Source organism: Labeo rohita, chromosome 7 (assembly GCF_022985175.1).
Source record: "Labeo rohita strain BAU-BD-2019 chromosome 7, IGBB_LRoh.1.0, whole genome shotgun sequence".
In the NCBI taxonomy this organism is placed as follows: domain Eukaryota; kingdom Metazoa; phylum Chordata; class Actinopteri; order Cypriniformes; family Cyprinidae; genus Labeo; species Labeo rohita.
Window position 1 is genome coordinate 33,742,383 of NC_066875.1, and position 16,495 is coordinate 33,758,877.

At 35.0% G+C, this 16,495-nt stretch overlaps 1 protein-coding gene across 1 annotated transcript; it reads right to left on the reverse strand.

The window, feature by feature from the left end:
- Nucleotides 1-4,169: 4,169 nt before the first annotated feature.
- Nucleotides 4,170-15,541, reverse strand: copb1 (COPI coat complex subunit beta 1). The gene is made up of 22 exons (XM_051115713.1): nt 15,398-15,541; nt 14,393-14,542; nt 13,673-13,902; nt 13,417-13,586; nt 13,191-13,305; nt 13,002-13,094; nt 11,424-11,561; nt 11,207-11,326; nt 11,012-11,119; nt 9,976-10,122; nt 9,685-9,830; nt 9,435-9,531; nt 8,005-8,165; nt 7,806-7,926; nt 7,483-7,710; nt 7,126-7,305; nt 6,453-6,597; nt 6,247-6,366; nt 5,996-6,141; nt 5,800-5,889; nt 5,553-5,708; nt 4,170-4,505 (listed from the first exon to the last, which is right to left on the reverse strand). Exons 2-22 carry the CDS (start codon nt 14,481-14,483, stop codon nt 4,446-4,448), a joined length of 2,862 nt encoding a protein of 953 aa, XP_050971670.1. The 5' UTR covers nt 14,484-14,542; nt 15,398-15,541; the 3' UTR covers nt 4,170-4,445.
- Nucleotides 15,542-16,495: the final 954 nt, after the last annotated feature.

Below are 16,495 nucleotides of genomic sequence, written 5' to 3' on the forward strand. Positions count from 1 at the left end.
GGTTTGCATACTCTTTTTTTCACACGCAATGGTTTGCATATTCTTTTTAGCAGTAGCTTGTACACAAACTGTTGGAAAAATATTATTTTGAGTAGCAGAATTAATCAATTCCCTTTGACTCCTTCACTTGCCCCAGAGGAATTTGAGGAATTTCAATTAACTCGTAATCCAGAACTCCAAGATTCACATGGTCCCACTGCAGTCGCCGGGAGGAAAGCAACAACAAGAGTTCTTTCCACCTCCCACAGTCCTGGAAACAAAAAAAGATAATGAGTGTACATGTTGCATAAAACATCTGAAAGTTATTACTTTTCCAGCTCCTCTCATGAAATGGCAGTCTTATCTACAGAATGAACCATCTAAACACCCTTTATTCAGTGTACCAGATATAATCAATTATAACATGATAACATGATATCTGTTCACCTCACCAGATTTTGCCAGCCTTACCTCTCTTATTTGAAGCGACTTGATCCCCATACGAAACAGTTTGAATGTTTGTCAGGAGTTTTTTATAGTTTTTTAAATAAAGTATTTTATGCTCACCGACGCTGCATTTATTTAATTAAAAATACAGTAAAAACTGAACACTCTGAAATATTATTACTATTTGAATTTATTTGAAAATGCAGTTTATTCCTGTGATGGTAAAGCTGAATTTTCAGCACATTACTCCAGTCTTCAGTGTCACATGATCAGAAATCATTCACTTTTTTTTAGTATTATCAACATTTTTGCGCTAACATTTTTTGGGGATTCTTTAATAAATAAAAAGCTCAGAGCAACAGCATTTCTTTCAAATAAAATTTTTGTCACATTATACACATTATATGTCTTTTACAGTCACTTCTGAGCAATTAATGCATTCTCGTTTAGTAAAAGTATTCATTTCTTTCAATAGATAAATCTTACTGAACCCAAAACTACTGAACAGTAGTGTACATTAAAACAGTATTACACAACTAGAGAGTGTGTTATGACCATTTATCAGTACAGCCTTCTCTAGCGAGTGTGATATCGCTTTTGCGGTTAATAAAATATAACGCAAGATGAAAATGAATATAAAATAAGACAAGTACTATAAATAAAGGGGAAAAAAACTTCTTGCAAAAGTCAAAACTCACACCATGACTCACATCGTGGAACGTTTTCATTATTACTATACATGTATGATTAATAGTCACCTACTTTCTTTGAAATATCAGAACAGAAACTGTATCTATAGCTTTGTCATTTTGTGATTCACCACTCATTTACTTACTAGTGACAAATGAGGCTAAGCAATCACTGCAGTATTTTCCAAGGGCAATACAATTACAAAACATTAAAACTATTATACTTAAGAATACCGATCAATTTCAATGCAGTGCTCACACGAACGTGTGACTAATTATACAAATACTGTAGTATTTTAACTGAATACCAAGTAAAATGGAAGCCTATAAAATCTATATTAACAAGGTTTGCAATTTTGAAAGGACTTTTTAACTCCGTTTTTAAAAATGATATTTGAAGTGTGAAAATCCCCATACAGCAGTGGTTTTCTCTTCTGTTTTACAATCAAATATTAGTCTACCTTTTACTGATGTGATGAGCATGTTTTAATGTGCGCCTCATGAGAACTAAAGGAACTGAAAAGTTAGTCTCATTCGGAAAAAAGCTGACGTGTAAAGTTGGCAAAGAAACCAATCAAGCTCTAGCTTTGTGTCACTGCTGGATGGAGAGTCTTGAGTGCTTTAATTATGACTTTTGCTCAGAAGGAACAGAATAACGGTAATGTTTTCAGTTGTTGCACAATATTTGAAGCAGGGTCTTCATGACCTGTTATGTAAAAAACTTATGAAAAGGTTCATATGAGCTGATCCCCTCCATTAATAGTGTTTGCTTAGAACTTTATTACCTCATTTCCACTGGCTATTATTTGATTACATGTATAATATATATTACTCATGTATAAAATAAACTCATAAAACACCATTAACGTAATTATTTTCAAGTAATGTTCCTTGTTATAAAAGCTTAATGGAATTAAATGCAGGACTTATAGTCACATCAGCACTTTTCACATCCGTCTCCAACACTCCACATGAAGCTACTTAAATCTAATGTATCATTTACATCAAAAACTGCTTCCACTGCGCTTTAACAGACAATGACTGGTGACCAGGTACAATGTAGTCACTACATACACTGCCGTTCAAAAGTCTGGGGTCAGATTTATTATTATTATTTTTGTTTTTGTGAAAGTAATACTTTTATTCAGCAAGGATGTGTAAAATTGATTAAAAGTGACAGTCAATACATGTAAAGAGATTTCTATTCTACAAATTACATGTCAAAAATTGTAGCTAGTAACGTAATCCATTACATTACACACTTTAGGTAATATAATCAGATTACTTTTAGATTACTTTTAGATTACCTTTGACCTAACTCGATTATCACATTGATTTAAATAGGATCATCTTGTACCATAGTAAGAATAGTAAGTAGAGTAAGAAAATGATATTACATTTGTCGTTATTAACGACGTGAAGTGCATTATACCTTACATTACATCAAGGTTTCCATGCAGGGGTTTTTGAGTTTAATGAAAAGCTAATAATGAATTAAATCATAAAAAATGTTGAAATAAAACAAATAATTTCAAAATCAATCAAAAAAAAAAAAAAAAAACAAACTAAAAAATTAAATATTTTATTTGTTTACCTGCATGTCATGTGACCATAACTGATGTCAGAGAACCAATCACATGCAAGAGTGATAATTATTAAAATATTTATTTTAAATTTTCAGGGGTAATTTAAGTAAATATATTAGGTGAAAGAGGATCAGATGACAAGAGTTTCCTTGACAAGAAGCCTTCCAAAGACAGAAATAAATTACCTACTGAGTGATAATTCAAATAAAAATTAATCTGTTCATCAGTAGTTGATACAATGTTGAAACACATCTTAAAAATGAAATGAGTTTTGTAAGTAAGTGGTCAAATGTTCTTTCACCACCTGACTGATCTGTGTAAATGTCCACAAAACTTCAAGACTTTCTAAATGTACATAAGCAATAGGCCATTTTAGAAAGGAAAATATAAAAGAAAAAGAGGAATTAGGGAGAATCAATAAATTATGAATCATTTATTGCTATTGTGTAAATAATATGTAATTATGTAAAAATATATAAAAAAGTAAAAAAGTAACTGTAGTCTGAGCACAAGTATTTTAAAATGTAATATAATCTAATTACAAGTACTGGAATCTAATCCAGATTACATGTAATCAGTTACTACCCATCTCTGTCTATTTCATATTTACATTATTTTTGTAAATTTGTGTGGCTTCCAGTCTCATCCACATCCAGCTATTTTTAGCTGTACAAAAAAGCTCATTTTGCTGCTTGATATTGCAAATTGGTGTTATACCATATTATTTCAATGTATTATCTTAATTATGAACAAATAAATAATCTTAATTTACTGTTTACTGCACGTTACTTCTTGTTATTTCTAAGTCTTTCCCATAAGCGTACTTCCACGTTGAATGCTGTTCTTTTGAACTTTCTATTCATCAGTCTTAAAAAAAAAAAAAATCACAAGTTCTCCCAATATATCAAGCAGCACATTATTTTTAACATTGATGATAAAACCTGACAAGAAATGTTTCTTGAGCACCTAACCAGCGTATTAGATTCAATGACACTGAAGACTGTAAAAATGGCTGCTGAAAATTCAGCTTTACCATCACAGGATATTTTCAAATATAATAAAGTTGTTTTAAATGATAATATGTCACATCATGATTGTTTTTTTTTACTGCACTTTAAACTGTAGTGTATATTCACTTGAAAACGAATGTGCCTTCTTATATGGCCAAATCTACTCAGGGCAAAGCCACAACCTTGACGCCTTTGTCCTTAATGATATTATACACTACGTAGACATGAAAGTTATGACTGACCACAAGTCTTATGAGCCTAAGTCATCTAAGAGGCAGGAGACCATAACAAAATTCTCCAAATTCCAGAAGGTTTTCTTCAAGAGAACACATCCTTTGTTGTGTCAACTGTGGTTTTAGGGCAGGACTGTTCTTGACTACTTACAAGCGACCCAATTCATAAAAAAGGGTTGTTGTAACACTATTCATTAACAAGAGAATACAAACGCTTTTGTGGTATATGGTGTGCAATGTTTATTGAAACAGATTACAGATTAACAGGGTCAAAACCCTTTTAGAGCAGTTAAGAAGAATCGTGCTGGTAGAAAATGTCAAAATGATCCCCTTCAGACATAGTTTGAGGGATTGAAGAGCTTAGATCTTGGCCACAGAGCACTGCATGTGTACGGCAGTCTGAAGAGACACAAACAAGCGATAGAGAAAAAAGACAAGACATAGGAATAGCCATAGCGCTTTTTCGTTCAATCTCGTCTCGATGGCCTCAGTCTCTCAAATTTACGAGACGGACTTCTTCTGAGAAAGGTTGATCTTGTCGCCCAGACTCAAAGCCATACCCTATTAACAAAAAACAAACAAAGAGGAATTATCAGTCATGCAGTAACAAATTACTCAAGCAAATTCAAGAGCTGACAAATGTAAAAAATTAATTATGACTTTAGAATTGACCATTAAAGGGAACCCGGGGTGTTAAGAATTGTATGGCTTAACATAATGTAAATAATGTCTCTTAATGAAATGTGTACAGGAAAACCCATAGAACATTTACATTATTTAAAAAATCTACATAGTTTTATACATATTTTGGACTATGGGAGGCACTGATACGATGAGCTACTGAAGGTAGCATAGGCTTACACCAAACGCCATACAATTTATTTTTCCACACAAGCAGTATAAACACCCCCAGATATTGTGTAAAATCAGCACAGAGAAACTTTATCCATGGCTGTGGTGTCGTGACAAGCACCAGCACGTTCACATCCTGCCAGGATGGCATCTGGCGTTTCTTGTCTTTGCCGTTTGTAAGCTCTTTCAGTATCTGTGATCTACTAAAGCCTCAATGCTAAAGTGGAGAGAACAAAGACGCAGGTCTTTAGGAAGTTTTATTTGTCCATAGGCATCTTCCCATTCTTTTCTCCTCTTCTTATTGCTAGGACAGCAGTGAACACTTACACTGCTTCTCTTGTTGCCCTTCGAATGAAAATTACAACCAAAAGCAGCACAATGTGGCACTGTATCAATATTTTATTTTCTGAGTGGTAAAAATAGCAACAGGTAAACGCCAGTAGCTCACAGAGTGCAACCATTTCAGGTCATTGAAATAATGGCGCCCCCCATAGTCCAAAATATGTATAAAACGATGTAGTTTTTTAAAAATAACAAATCTTTCATCAGTTTTTTACTACATATTACATGTTATAATAAGCCATACAAGTCTTATTACTTGGGATTCCCTTTAAAATATACAAATGACTACAACAAAGGATGTTTTGCAGTTTGATTTTCTGTCACTTTGCATCACTGCAAGCAAATCAAACCAATTACTGAAATTCTCAACCATTATCCATGTCTGTAAACTCATATATGCTAACAGAAATTCACCTGGCTTTTGGCTCTGATGCGAATATGGCCATTGACTGGGGCATCAGGTCCCATGTGGATTGGCTTTTCGATGCTGACGTTTGCAAGGGCATCTTCTCCAAATATAGAGCGGGCATAGAGATTTGCTGCCATAAAGCCACAGATGCCGGACAGGGCCTGAGTTGCAAAAACAAAACATGAGATATGAATGTAATAATATTATAAAGTCATAGAGCCACTTACTGTTCTCATCAAGTGAGTACCGTACCTTCTCTGGGGTCAAGCACTTCATGTTGGTGGATTTAAGAATGTGTTGGAGATAATCGTTCAGATCTGTGATGTTGGTGTTGACGGTAACCTGTGTGGAAACAAAAAACAGAACAAATTCCAGACATTCCCTTTTAACAGAATGGAGATTAATACAGCCGTTATCTGCAAAGAATTCACCAGTGCCTTAGACTTACCTTATTTTCCCATTCAAATTCAGCCCACATCTGTCTGAACTCAGCATCTGTGCAGGATGCCGGCTGAATGTAGTCCATTATGTCAATGTGAATGTCGCTGAGGACTACGCAGTTCCTGTCACTGGCAGCTCCTGATACATCATATACTGCAAAACATGCGTTTTTGTTTATTAAAGTGATTCCAGGTGCCTCATCAACAACATAAACAGTAAAGGTATAAATAAAGACCATAAAGAATACAGCCCACAAACCTATGTTTCCAAATATGATGCCGTTCTCTGTGGAGGCCACTTTCACGTTGGCTTTGATGTTGGCAAAGTCATGAGGAGCCAATGTAAGAGGAGACGGTTTCTCAACCAATTTAAGATCACCTGGAGATTAAAGAATGTGTTCAGTAAAACATGCACTAGAACATACAATAAAGTTATCTCTTAAGGATCAAAGGGACAACTTGTACCAAGTGTTGCCAGCTCCAGGGTACAGTTCTGTAAGGTGTCGCTAGTCTGATTAACAACCAGGACATCCAGGACGATGTCATACTGATTGACGTGGACATAAGCTTCTGCGTACACTGGATCTGAGAAACCAGTCAACTGAGTGACCTGGAAGAAAACACGAGATGGCTCAGTCTAGGATAATGGATTTTGACCAGGGGGCCTCAAGGTGACACAAAAGTATTTAAAATAAGACAAAACAAGCTAAAAATCTTTTTTTAATTTAATTTACTTGATTTATGAATTTACTCTATTTTTTACTTATTTAAAAAAAAAAACAAAAAAAAACAAAACAGGATACATAAGGTAGAATAAGTTTAAAAAAGGTTATTTCTAGACATGCAAAAGTAATTTAAAGATAGACCAGAAGCCCACATTTCAAATGCTCCACTGAACAAATAAAAAACATTAGCGGAGCTATGGAAATATTATACTGAAAGATGCTAGAAATGGGCGGTCTGATGTGACGCTTCAGTTTTACAATTTCCATTAGTTGAACCAACATGCCCTCTGGTGGTCAAAGATGACAAACTACAAACAACCTTTCCAATCATGTTTAAACCTTGCAACTAATCATCATCATAAAAATATGGCATGTACAGATTCAAACAGATTCATATAAAATCTTCCAAAGACCTTATTAAGTTTGGAGGCCAGAGGGTCCGCGGCTTCTTTCCTTTGAGTATTGCCCATAGCTGCTAGCAGACTGAGCTGAAATTGATCCTCTTTGGATGTCATCTCATTCTTAGCGGTCAGCTGCATGAAGGAGATGGGATCATCTGCCTGAACCGTTACGTTGCGCTTCTCAGACTCTTTCTGTGGAAAAAAATGAATAACACTACAGTTAAATATAATAGTCACAAATGAATGAGCAATGACCATTTTTTAATCTACAAGACATGATCTGACAGTATGTTTGTTTATATCTTTACCATATTAATAGGTTTCTGAATTCAGTTACTACCAGAAAGCAATAAGGGGAAACATGCTTACCTTCTGAGACAGTTTCTCCTCCTCCAGTCTGACTGCAAGCATATGTGACAGGGATCTGCGGCATTCCTTGTTGAAGATGTCGTTCATGAGGGGCGAGCACTCGGACAGGACTTTGAGGCACAGTGAGATCCGGTCCACGTCATCATCGGTGATGGGCTTCTTGGGTAGAGACGACTTGCCCAGATGGAGCACAGTGGCCATGATCAGCATGGCCTCTGCCACAAATGACTACAAGCAGAAAAACAACATTTATTGCACCACAATTACACACATGAATAATTATAGTTTAGTTCATGGAATGAACTGTTTTGAAATTAACTTACATTTTGCCTTTTTTTGTCCTCGGCAAGGGCAACATAGCGCAAGGCCACTTTGGTGAGGGTGGTGGCCAATGAGGCAGCAACGTAAAAGTCTCCATCCATCAGAAAACCCCTCAGTGGAGGCCTACAGAGCAAAGAGATATTTTAGAGATGCAATAAGGAGGATGATATCCATAATGTATCAGTAAGGGGAAATAATCACCTGTCCTCTTCTTTTTTGGATGGTCTGGAGGTGCTCAGGGCACTCTGAGTGACGTAAGTGCCCATTTCTGTCACCAGCTTAGGAGCTGGAGCTGCAGTCACCTCCTCCTCAGGTTTTACCTCTCCAGCCTCCTTCTTCAACTCATTTTCAACAATTGGGATCTGAAAAAAAATGCTTTAAAACAAATGCTTCAGAGCACAGTAAGGTGTAGTAACATTAAAGGATTAGTTCACTTCCAGATTAAAATTTGACACAATTTACTCACCCCCTTGTCATCCAAGATGTTCATGTCTGTCTTTCTTCAGAAAGACTGTTTCTTCATTAGGAATTATGTTTTTTGAGGGGAAAAAAAAAAATTCAGGAATGTTCTATATATAGTGGACTCCAATGGTGCCCATGAGTATGAACTTCCAAAATGCAGTTTAAATGCAGTTTCAAAGGGCTCTAAAGATCCCAGGCGAGGAAGAATGGTCTTATCTAGCAAAACAATCTGTTACTTTCTAAACAAATTGAAAATTAATCTACTTTTTAACCTCAAACACTCGTCTTGTCTTACTCCGCATGAACTCGATGTACTCCGGTTCATTACAGTTAGGTTATGTCGAAAAACTCCCATCTCATTTACTCCTCCACCTTTAAAATCGCCCCATCGCTGTTTTTTTTTTTTATTTTTTTTTTATTTTTAAGATTTATTTTTGGCGTTTTTATGCCTTTATTTGGATAGGACAGTGTACATGGACAGGAAGCGAAGTGGGAGAGAGAGAAGGGGGTGGGATAAGGAAATGTCCATGAGCCAGGATTTTTGAAGTTCAAACTTGCGGGCACCATAGAAGTCCACTATATGAAGAACATTCCTGAAATATTGGACAAACATCTTGGATGACAAGGGGATGAGTAAATAATCTGTAAACTTTTGTTCTGGAAGTGAACTAATCTTCACATTAATTTAGAACACCTCAGGTGTTTGCATATTTTACATTTTTTGTGCGTTTTTAATTTTTTACATATTTTTAAAAGCAGAAATAAAGGTATATTCATCTTGTCAAAGACTCCCATACTTTGACAAATTAACTTTTCTATGACTTCTAAAGTAATTTTTTTGTTTTTTAAAGTTACTTTACAGTGATCACTCACAAAGTTTTTCTCAGTTTTATACTGACAACTGTCAATGATCTTTTAAAACATTATTAATTTTCAAGAATTTTCCAGACCAGGAACACAAGAACCTGTATACATCTGTCCTGATTTCATCACTTTTATTTTGTTACAACACTATTCAACCCTAAAGCCTTTGACTCACTTTCATTCAACTTATTGTTTACTAATTACGCTCTTAAGGAATGTTGGTGTTAATTTTGTGCTTGTTCCAGACAAGTGTTAATGACGAGCCCTTGATGTAACAAAGCAATATGAACTGATGCACTACAGACCTCTCCCAAAGATCTGCGGACTTCTGTCATGACACTCTGGATGTCCTCTTTAGTGCTGCAGTATTCACCCAAAATCCACAGTGCTCCTCTGTAAATCCTGCAACAGAACAGTCCTTGTATAAAATCACTGCAGTGCATTATAATCCCCAAGTACTATTAAGCAGTCCAAAATTAATTTTTTCATAAACAGATGATTTATGTAATTGGATTTATCAACGTTCTAAGGAAGCAGTTAAGTAGTATTTCTTACTTGACTGTCTTGATAGCGTGAAAGACCTCTAGCATCTTCTCAATGATGAGAGGCCTAAGGTTGTCAAACCTCTGAATCGCCTCACGCACAAACTCCAGCACATCCGCTGCAGCCGCCTCGTTAGTGTCACTCAGGAACTCCATCAGCTGTGGCCACACACAAAACACAAATAGTACATGTAAGAGTAAAGATGAGAACACTGAGTTTATTATTCATCAGAAGATCTGAAAGGACTACATGTATTAACAAACGTTAAATTTTGTTGCTAGTAATGAATGTTTTGAAACGTACCACAGGGATGACATTGGCTGCCATGTCAGGGAAGCGCACACTACAGGAGTGGAGAGTGCGAACAAGCAGCTGCCTGTACTTGTCTGTGTCCTCATGCTCAGTCACATTGTTGGTTTTGATGACTTCTTTCTTTAAAACTATAACCAGCTGCAAAAAAAAAAAGAACAATTCAGGCCCTTTGCTTGAATGGGAAAGATTACATTAAACAGTAATTATTTATAATTGCAAAACAAACACTAGTCTCTGAAGATGAGAAATTTCCTCAGACTGTTATATTTATTCCAAACATAAATATAACAAACAAAAGTTTCCTGAACTTTATGTATGCAATGTAGCAATATGTGCAACTTCTTTGCGTGAGCTTGCATTTCCAGTTTTTCACATTTGCATATGTATGAATGGAAATCCACAGAACCAAATGTGCAGTGTGACCACCCCTTAAGGGGATAGTTCACCCAAAAATGACAATTCTGTCATTAATTACTCACTCTTATGTCATTCCAAACCCATAAGACCGTTGTTCTTCTTTGAAACACAAATTAACATATTTTTGATGAAACCCGAGAGCTTTCATAGACAGCAATGCAACTGCCAAGTTCAAGGCCCAGAAAGGAAGTAAAGACATTGTTAAAATAGTCCATGTGACATCAGTGGTTCAACCTTCATTTAATGAAGCTTTGAGAACAATTTTTGTGCGTGAAGAAAACAATGTACTCACTACCTTTCTGGGCCTTAAATCTGTCAGTTGCATTGCTGTCTATGCAGGGTCAGAAAGCTCTCAGATGTCAACAAAAATATCTTTATTTGTGTTCCAATGATGAACAAAGGTCTTACAGGTTTGGAACGACATGAGGGTGAGTAATCAATGACACAATTTTCATTTCTGGGAGAACTAGTCCTTTAAATACTTAACATAATTTTTCCTTTTGTGTTCCCCTTTATAAAAGCATATAGGTTTGTAATGACATGACTACATGATGACAATGTTAATTTTTTGGTGAACAATCCTTTTTAAATGGCAGGTTTTGACACACACCTCCTCTACATTGCGGGATGACACCAGGTCCAGGGCTAGCTGTAGGGTCTTCTTGCGGACCTCAAGATCAGGAGTGGTCAAAACCCTCAGAATATCCATCACAAGATCCTAAGAACAAAACATAACACCGAGCATGCTATTAGGTTTATTTTATACAACTGATGTCTTCAAACAAAGCGATGAACTCAAGTGTACCTGCAGCACACGCTCATGTGTGGGGTGTTCCTTCAGCTCGATCAGTCTGTCCAGAACAATGAGCTTGACATTGTTGTCACTCTCTTTAATGATTAGATCAATGTAGCACTGAGCAGCAGCCTGAAACACAAAGAACATGCAAACAATGTCATTCTACTTTATTTACCACCATGCAGAAAAAAGTATATGGGAACAACCGTGGTGTTAGATGCTGTACCTTGATGGCGGTGGGGGCGCTAGACAGGGTAACCAGAGTTCCAGCTGCTTCATATTTTACAGCAGGACTGGATGACTGCAGCAGGTTGTAGATACAACGGATAAAACGAGCTCTCTCTGAGGGATTGGCATGGCAGACCTAAACAAATTTAAGAATATAAAATAGACAGTGAGAATGCGTTTAAGACCATTCGGTAGTACACAGTGTGCGTAAAGCTTAAAGGGCTTAGAATTTGACTCAACAAAAAAAGATAACTGTGCTGTTGATGACAGCATTTCTATAAAGAAATAGTACATCCAAAAGAGAAACTGACAATTTGATGTTGGCTACAAGATTAATAATACAGCATAATATAGCATAATATAACTATAAACTGTCATATTGAAAAAAAAAAAAAAAAAAAAAAACAAAAGTAAAAAGTTCCACTGAATAAGAAATTGTATTTTTTCACCCATAAATATGTTTTTAAGAAGCCATAATAAATAAACAAACAGTGAAATCACTGGATATTTAGGGTTGCAAAATCTCACCCCATAGTACAAATTGTAGTGATAAATTACTTTTTTTTTTTTAAAGATGTTTCTTATGCTCATTAAGGCTGTGTTCATTTGATCAAAAATACAGAAAAAAAATTGAATGTTGTGAAATGTTATTATGATGTAAAACAATGTTTTTCTAAATTAATATACATTAAAATTGTATTTATATCTATAATAAAAGTTGAATTTTCAGAATCATTACTCTAGTCTTCGTTGTCACATGATCCTTCAAAAATCATTCTAATATACTAATTTATTATCAGTGCTGGAAACAGTTGTGCTATTTAATATTTTTTTTGGAACCTGTGATACTTTTTTTCAGGATTCTTTGATCAATAAAAGATTAAAAAGAACAGTATTTATTTAAAATAGAATTTTTTTTCTAACTGTTCAAAAGTTTGGGGTCAGTACATTTTCTTTTTTTTTGAAAGAAATTAATACTTTCATTCACCAAGGATGTGTTAAATTAATAAAAAGTGATAACATTTTTAACCTATTATCAATTAAAGAATCCTGAAAAAAAAGAATCACAGGTTCCAAAAAATATTTGTCAGCACAACTGTTTCCAACACTGATAATTCTAATAATAAATAAGCATATTAGTATGATTTCTGAAGGATCATGTGACACTTAAGACTGGAGTAACAGCTGATGAAAATAATAAGGAATAAATTATATTTTAAAGTATATTAAAATAAAAAAACATTATTTTATATTTTAATAACATTTTGCAATATTACATTTTTTTTCTATATTTTTGCTTAAATAAATGCAGCATTGATGAGCATGAGACTTTATTAAAGGACATTACAAACTTTTGAGCAGTAGTGTGTATAGAGAGAGAGAGAGAGAGAGAGAGAGATTTGTTCCCGAAACTTTTAAGAATAGTTAAGAATCAGCTACTGTTATGTGTTGTTTTTACCCATATTTAGTGAAAGTTTTGAATCATTTAATTGCTTTAAACTAAAATTGCAATTCTGTTACGATGGTCTTTGAGGGTTAAACAAGAATGACTTTAATATATGAATAGACACCTCACCTTATAAATCAGTTCCACAATGACAAGCTGTAGAATGTCTCCAAAAGTATGCACCTGATCAATACAGGTGCTAAGGTAGTCCAAAGCTCTATCCTGCAATAATTAATTAAAAGAACATCTACTTAGTTTTTTGAGATTCACATTCTTGCTTTAAAAAACAATTTTGAAAACTACAGTAAGACTATGTACCTGATCTGCATGAATCAGCATCATAAAAGCATTTCTCTTGCAGCTTGCATCTTTCTCATTTACAAGAAAGTCATGAATCAACTCAGGAGCGTCTGGAATCAAGTGCTCAAAGTTCCTAAAAAAGAAAAAAAAAAAAAAAAAAAAAAAAAAAAAAAAAAAAGTTAAAAATAACAAAAAAAGAAAAACACCTTTTTTCACTTATGCACACAAATATCCATCAACATACCTGTAGATAGTGTAGATGGCCAGGACTGCATTGCGGCGTACATAGCTGTGACGATGCTCCAGACAGGCACGGATTGCTGGCATGAGCGGCTCCAGCAGCTCAGATTCCTTCAGCTTGCACAGGAAGCGCAGAGTGGAGCCACGGATGAACTCATTGGGATGCTGGAGATCCTACAGATGCACAACACAGATGGCATATTTAAACAAAGAAATACACACAATAAGCTAAAACATTTTGCTTCATATTTCATGCCTACCTTCCTGTAGGCATCACAGACCAAGATCATCTCCTGAAGAAGTTTGCCATCAGGAGTAGTTTTGGGAACAATCTCCCAAAAAACTAGTAATAGTTTCTTAATTGTGTGGTCCTGAAGAGGCAGCACAAACCGAATAATGGTCATTAATAGGCCTGGAAGCTTCTCTCCATTTAGGATCATGATGATAACCTTCTTCAAAGCCTCAGTCTTGGCTTTGATTTCCCCCTTTTCTGTTTTGAGAAAAATATATAAGGAAAAATTTTACACATTCACTAGCTTTTAAATGTTTGGGGTCAGTAAAGTAGTTTTTAAAGAAATTAGTACTTTTATTCAAAAAGGACCCATTAATTTGATCAAAAGTGACAGGAAAACTTTCCACGAAGCAGCACTCTTTTTAGAACTGTTTTCAGTGATTCTAAAAAAATAATACATGTTTTTAGAGCACCAAGTCACAATATTACAATGATTTCTGAAGGCTTGTGTGACTCTGAAGACTAGAGTAATGGCTCCTGACAATTTAGCTTTGCCATCACAAGAATCACACTTAAAAGACACAAATGTAGAAAACTGTATATTTGTAATATATGATCATATTAACGTTTTATTGCAATATATGCAACCTTAGTGAGCATAAGACACTTCCCAACCCCAAACTTTCAAAAGGGCATTGTATATCACATATTAATACAAATTTACATTTAATAAATTGCTAAATATTACCTAAATCAGTTTTTAAGCTGACTTCTGATGGTGGTTCAGAGTCATTGGTGACGTTGATGAGAGTGTAACACACATTCTCTGCGGCCGTCATGATGTCAGCTCTGTATCTCTTCAAGAGACTCCACTCAGAGAGAATGCCTATGAGGTTTCCTGAAACACAGGTTACAACACATCATTAAAGGTTCCAACGAATAGTAACTATACGCTATACTAAACAGTATGGCAACGTGACAACTCTAACAGTATGATGTATCTACCATGATCGGTAGTTTTATGTTCATGCATATGCATAAAGTGACCAGACCTCTGGCTTTAGTAGTAGTAATAGTGACTGTCAATTGCATGTCACAGCAGGTCATATACTATGTAAACTTAGTGGTGGACTGCACCATTTGGAATAAAACTTGTACATTATTTCAATTATATTTTTTTTTATACTGTTAATTTATATTTAAATATTTGTTATTAGCAAAAATTACACGGTGCACCTTTAAATGACTACAATATACACGCATATGCCGTGCCATCCTAAAGTACTTCAAACGCTATGGCAACGTTACGGTGCAAGCAGGGCCAAACTATAAATGTAACTAACGTCGTCCATGATTTCAGGGTCTACTCTGTTACAAGGAATTTTTATATTAAGATCCCGTCAGATGTCTCACGGTCTGCGGCCGCAGAGTTTTCATTGAATTAGCGGCTAGTTTGCCACCCGTGGAAGAAGAGCAATTTGTACCATGTTGTGCGGTTATTATAAATCTCGAAGCGTATTTATATTAGTATTGCTGCTTAATAACACATCTTGATAACACAATTAATGTTATACAGTTATATTATTGATTGCGTGATCATTCGACATTACTGCTACACTAGCAGCTAGCACGCTAACAGTCTGCGATAAAACCTAACACAGACAACCAGTGCTTCCGTGCTCGAAGCAGCTCAAAATAACAACAAATTTGTCTTTTATTAATGTGTTTTCTTGTAAAGCTGCTAATTTATTACCTTTCAAGCAGGGCTTAGGTCTCTCTCTTCTTCTGTATACGCATCCGTGTCTGGAGAGATCCTGATCCTTCCGAATGACGTGGAACCTGACTGACTTGGCCACATCAATACTACAGCGAGCCGGAAGGATCAAATCACGCAACGCGTTACGCAAACGCGAAAGTTTGTTGCAGAGTGATGCAGTAGGATCGTGTCTGGAGTTGTGTGTGTGTTCGTGATTATGTTGCACTTGTTTATACTGGTATATTATGCTTAATGGTTCCTGTGTTAGTCAAGATGTAGGCCTATAGAAAAAATAAAACCGAATGTCTGAGGCGAAAAGGTTGAATAATACAAGCTATTCGTATTTATTAATGAGAAACGGGGTTTTTATTATCTAAAACTAAAACCATAACAAAAACTAATATAAAAAGTGAAATATAAAAACCTAAATGGATTTTATTTCAGTTCAAGGCATTTCACTTTTTTCTTTTTTTTTTTTTTTTTTTTTGTCTTTCTTTCATATTGATGTACTAAACTAACTGAAATAAAAATGCTAAACACTATACACATAAAGAAACAAAGACTAATAGAAATGTCAAAACACAAAACAAAATTACTTTACATTTAAGTAAAATTGAAATGAAAATAGAAAAATATAACTATTTTTATAACTGGAATCATTTTGGACTATTAGGCCTATTGCTATATATTTAATGCCTTTTTTTGAGAAAATAAATATAAATATTTAAAAAAAATAAAAGGGATTATAAATAGGCCTATTAAAGAAAAATGTCGTTAGATAGTCACTGCTGTTCTGATGCGCATATACCTCTGCTGGGAAATGTTATATATTCATTATATAATACAATTTGTATTATATAACATAAATGGACATTTTCTGTTCAGTTTGCACACATTTCCTGTAACAAAATACAACACAGTATAATGCGTAATTCAAAATACAGAGAAAACACCTGTGAATATGTCAGTACAGACCTTCATATTAACACAGTACACGTAACCCTATTTTAAAATATTTTTTAGAGTGCAGCACATTTATAAATTCGTGTATCCATATAATCTCATAGCCTCCTGCTGAACAGCTTTCTACCAGTT

What these genes read in the sequence shown, in the direction of transcription:
- copb1 (XM_051115713.1), bottom strand. Translation starts at nt 14,483, where the DNA reads ATGACGGCCGCAGAGAATGTGTGTTACACTCTCATCAACGTCACCAAT. An exon ending in CATCATATTTGGAAACATAG is followed by an intron (nt 6,142 to 6,246) that starts GTTTGTGGGCTG and finishes CATGTTTTGCAG; the next exon opens with TATATGATGTATCAGGAGCT. An exon ending in AGTGCTTGACCCCAGAGAAG is followed by an intron (nt 5,709 to 5,799) that starts GTACGGTACTCA and finishes TTTGCAACTCAG; the next exon opens with GCCCTGTCCGGCATCTGTGG.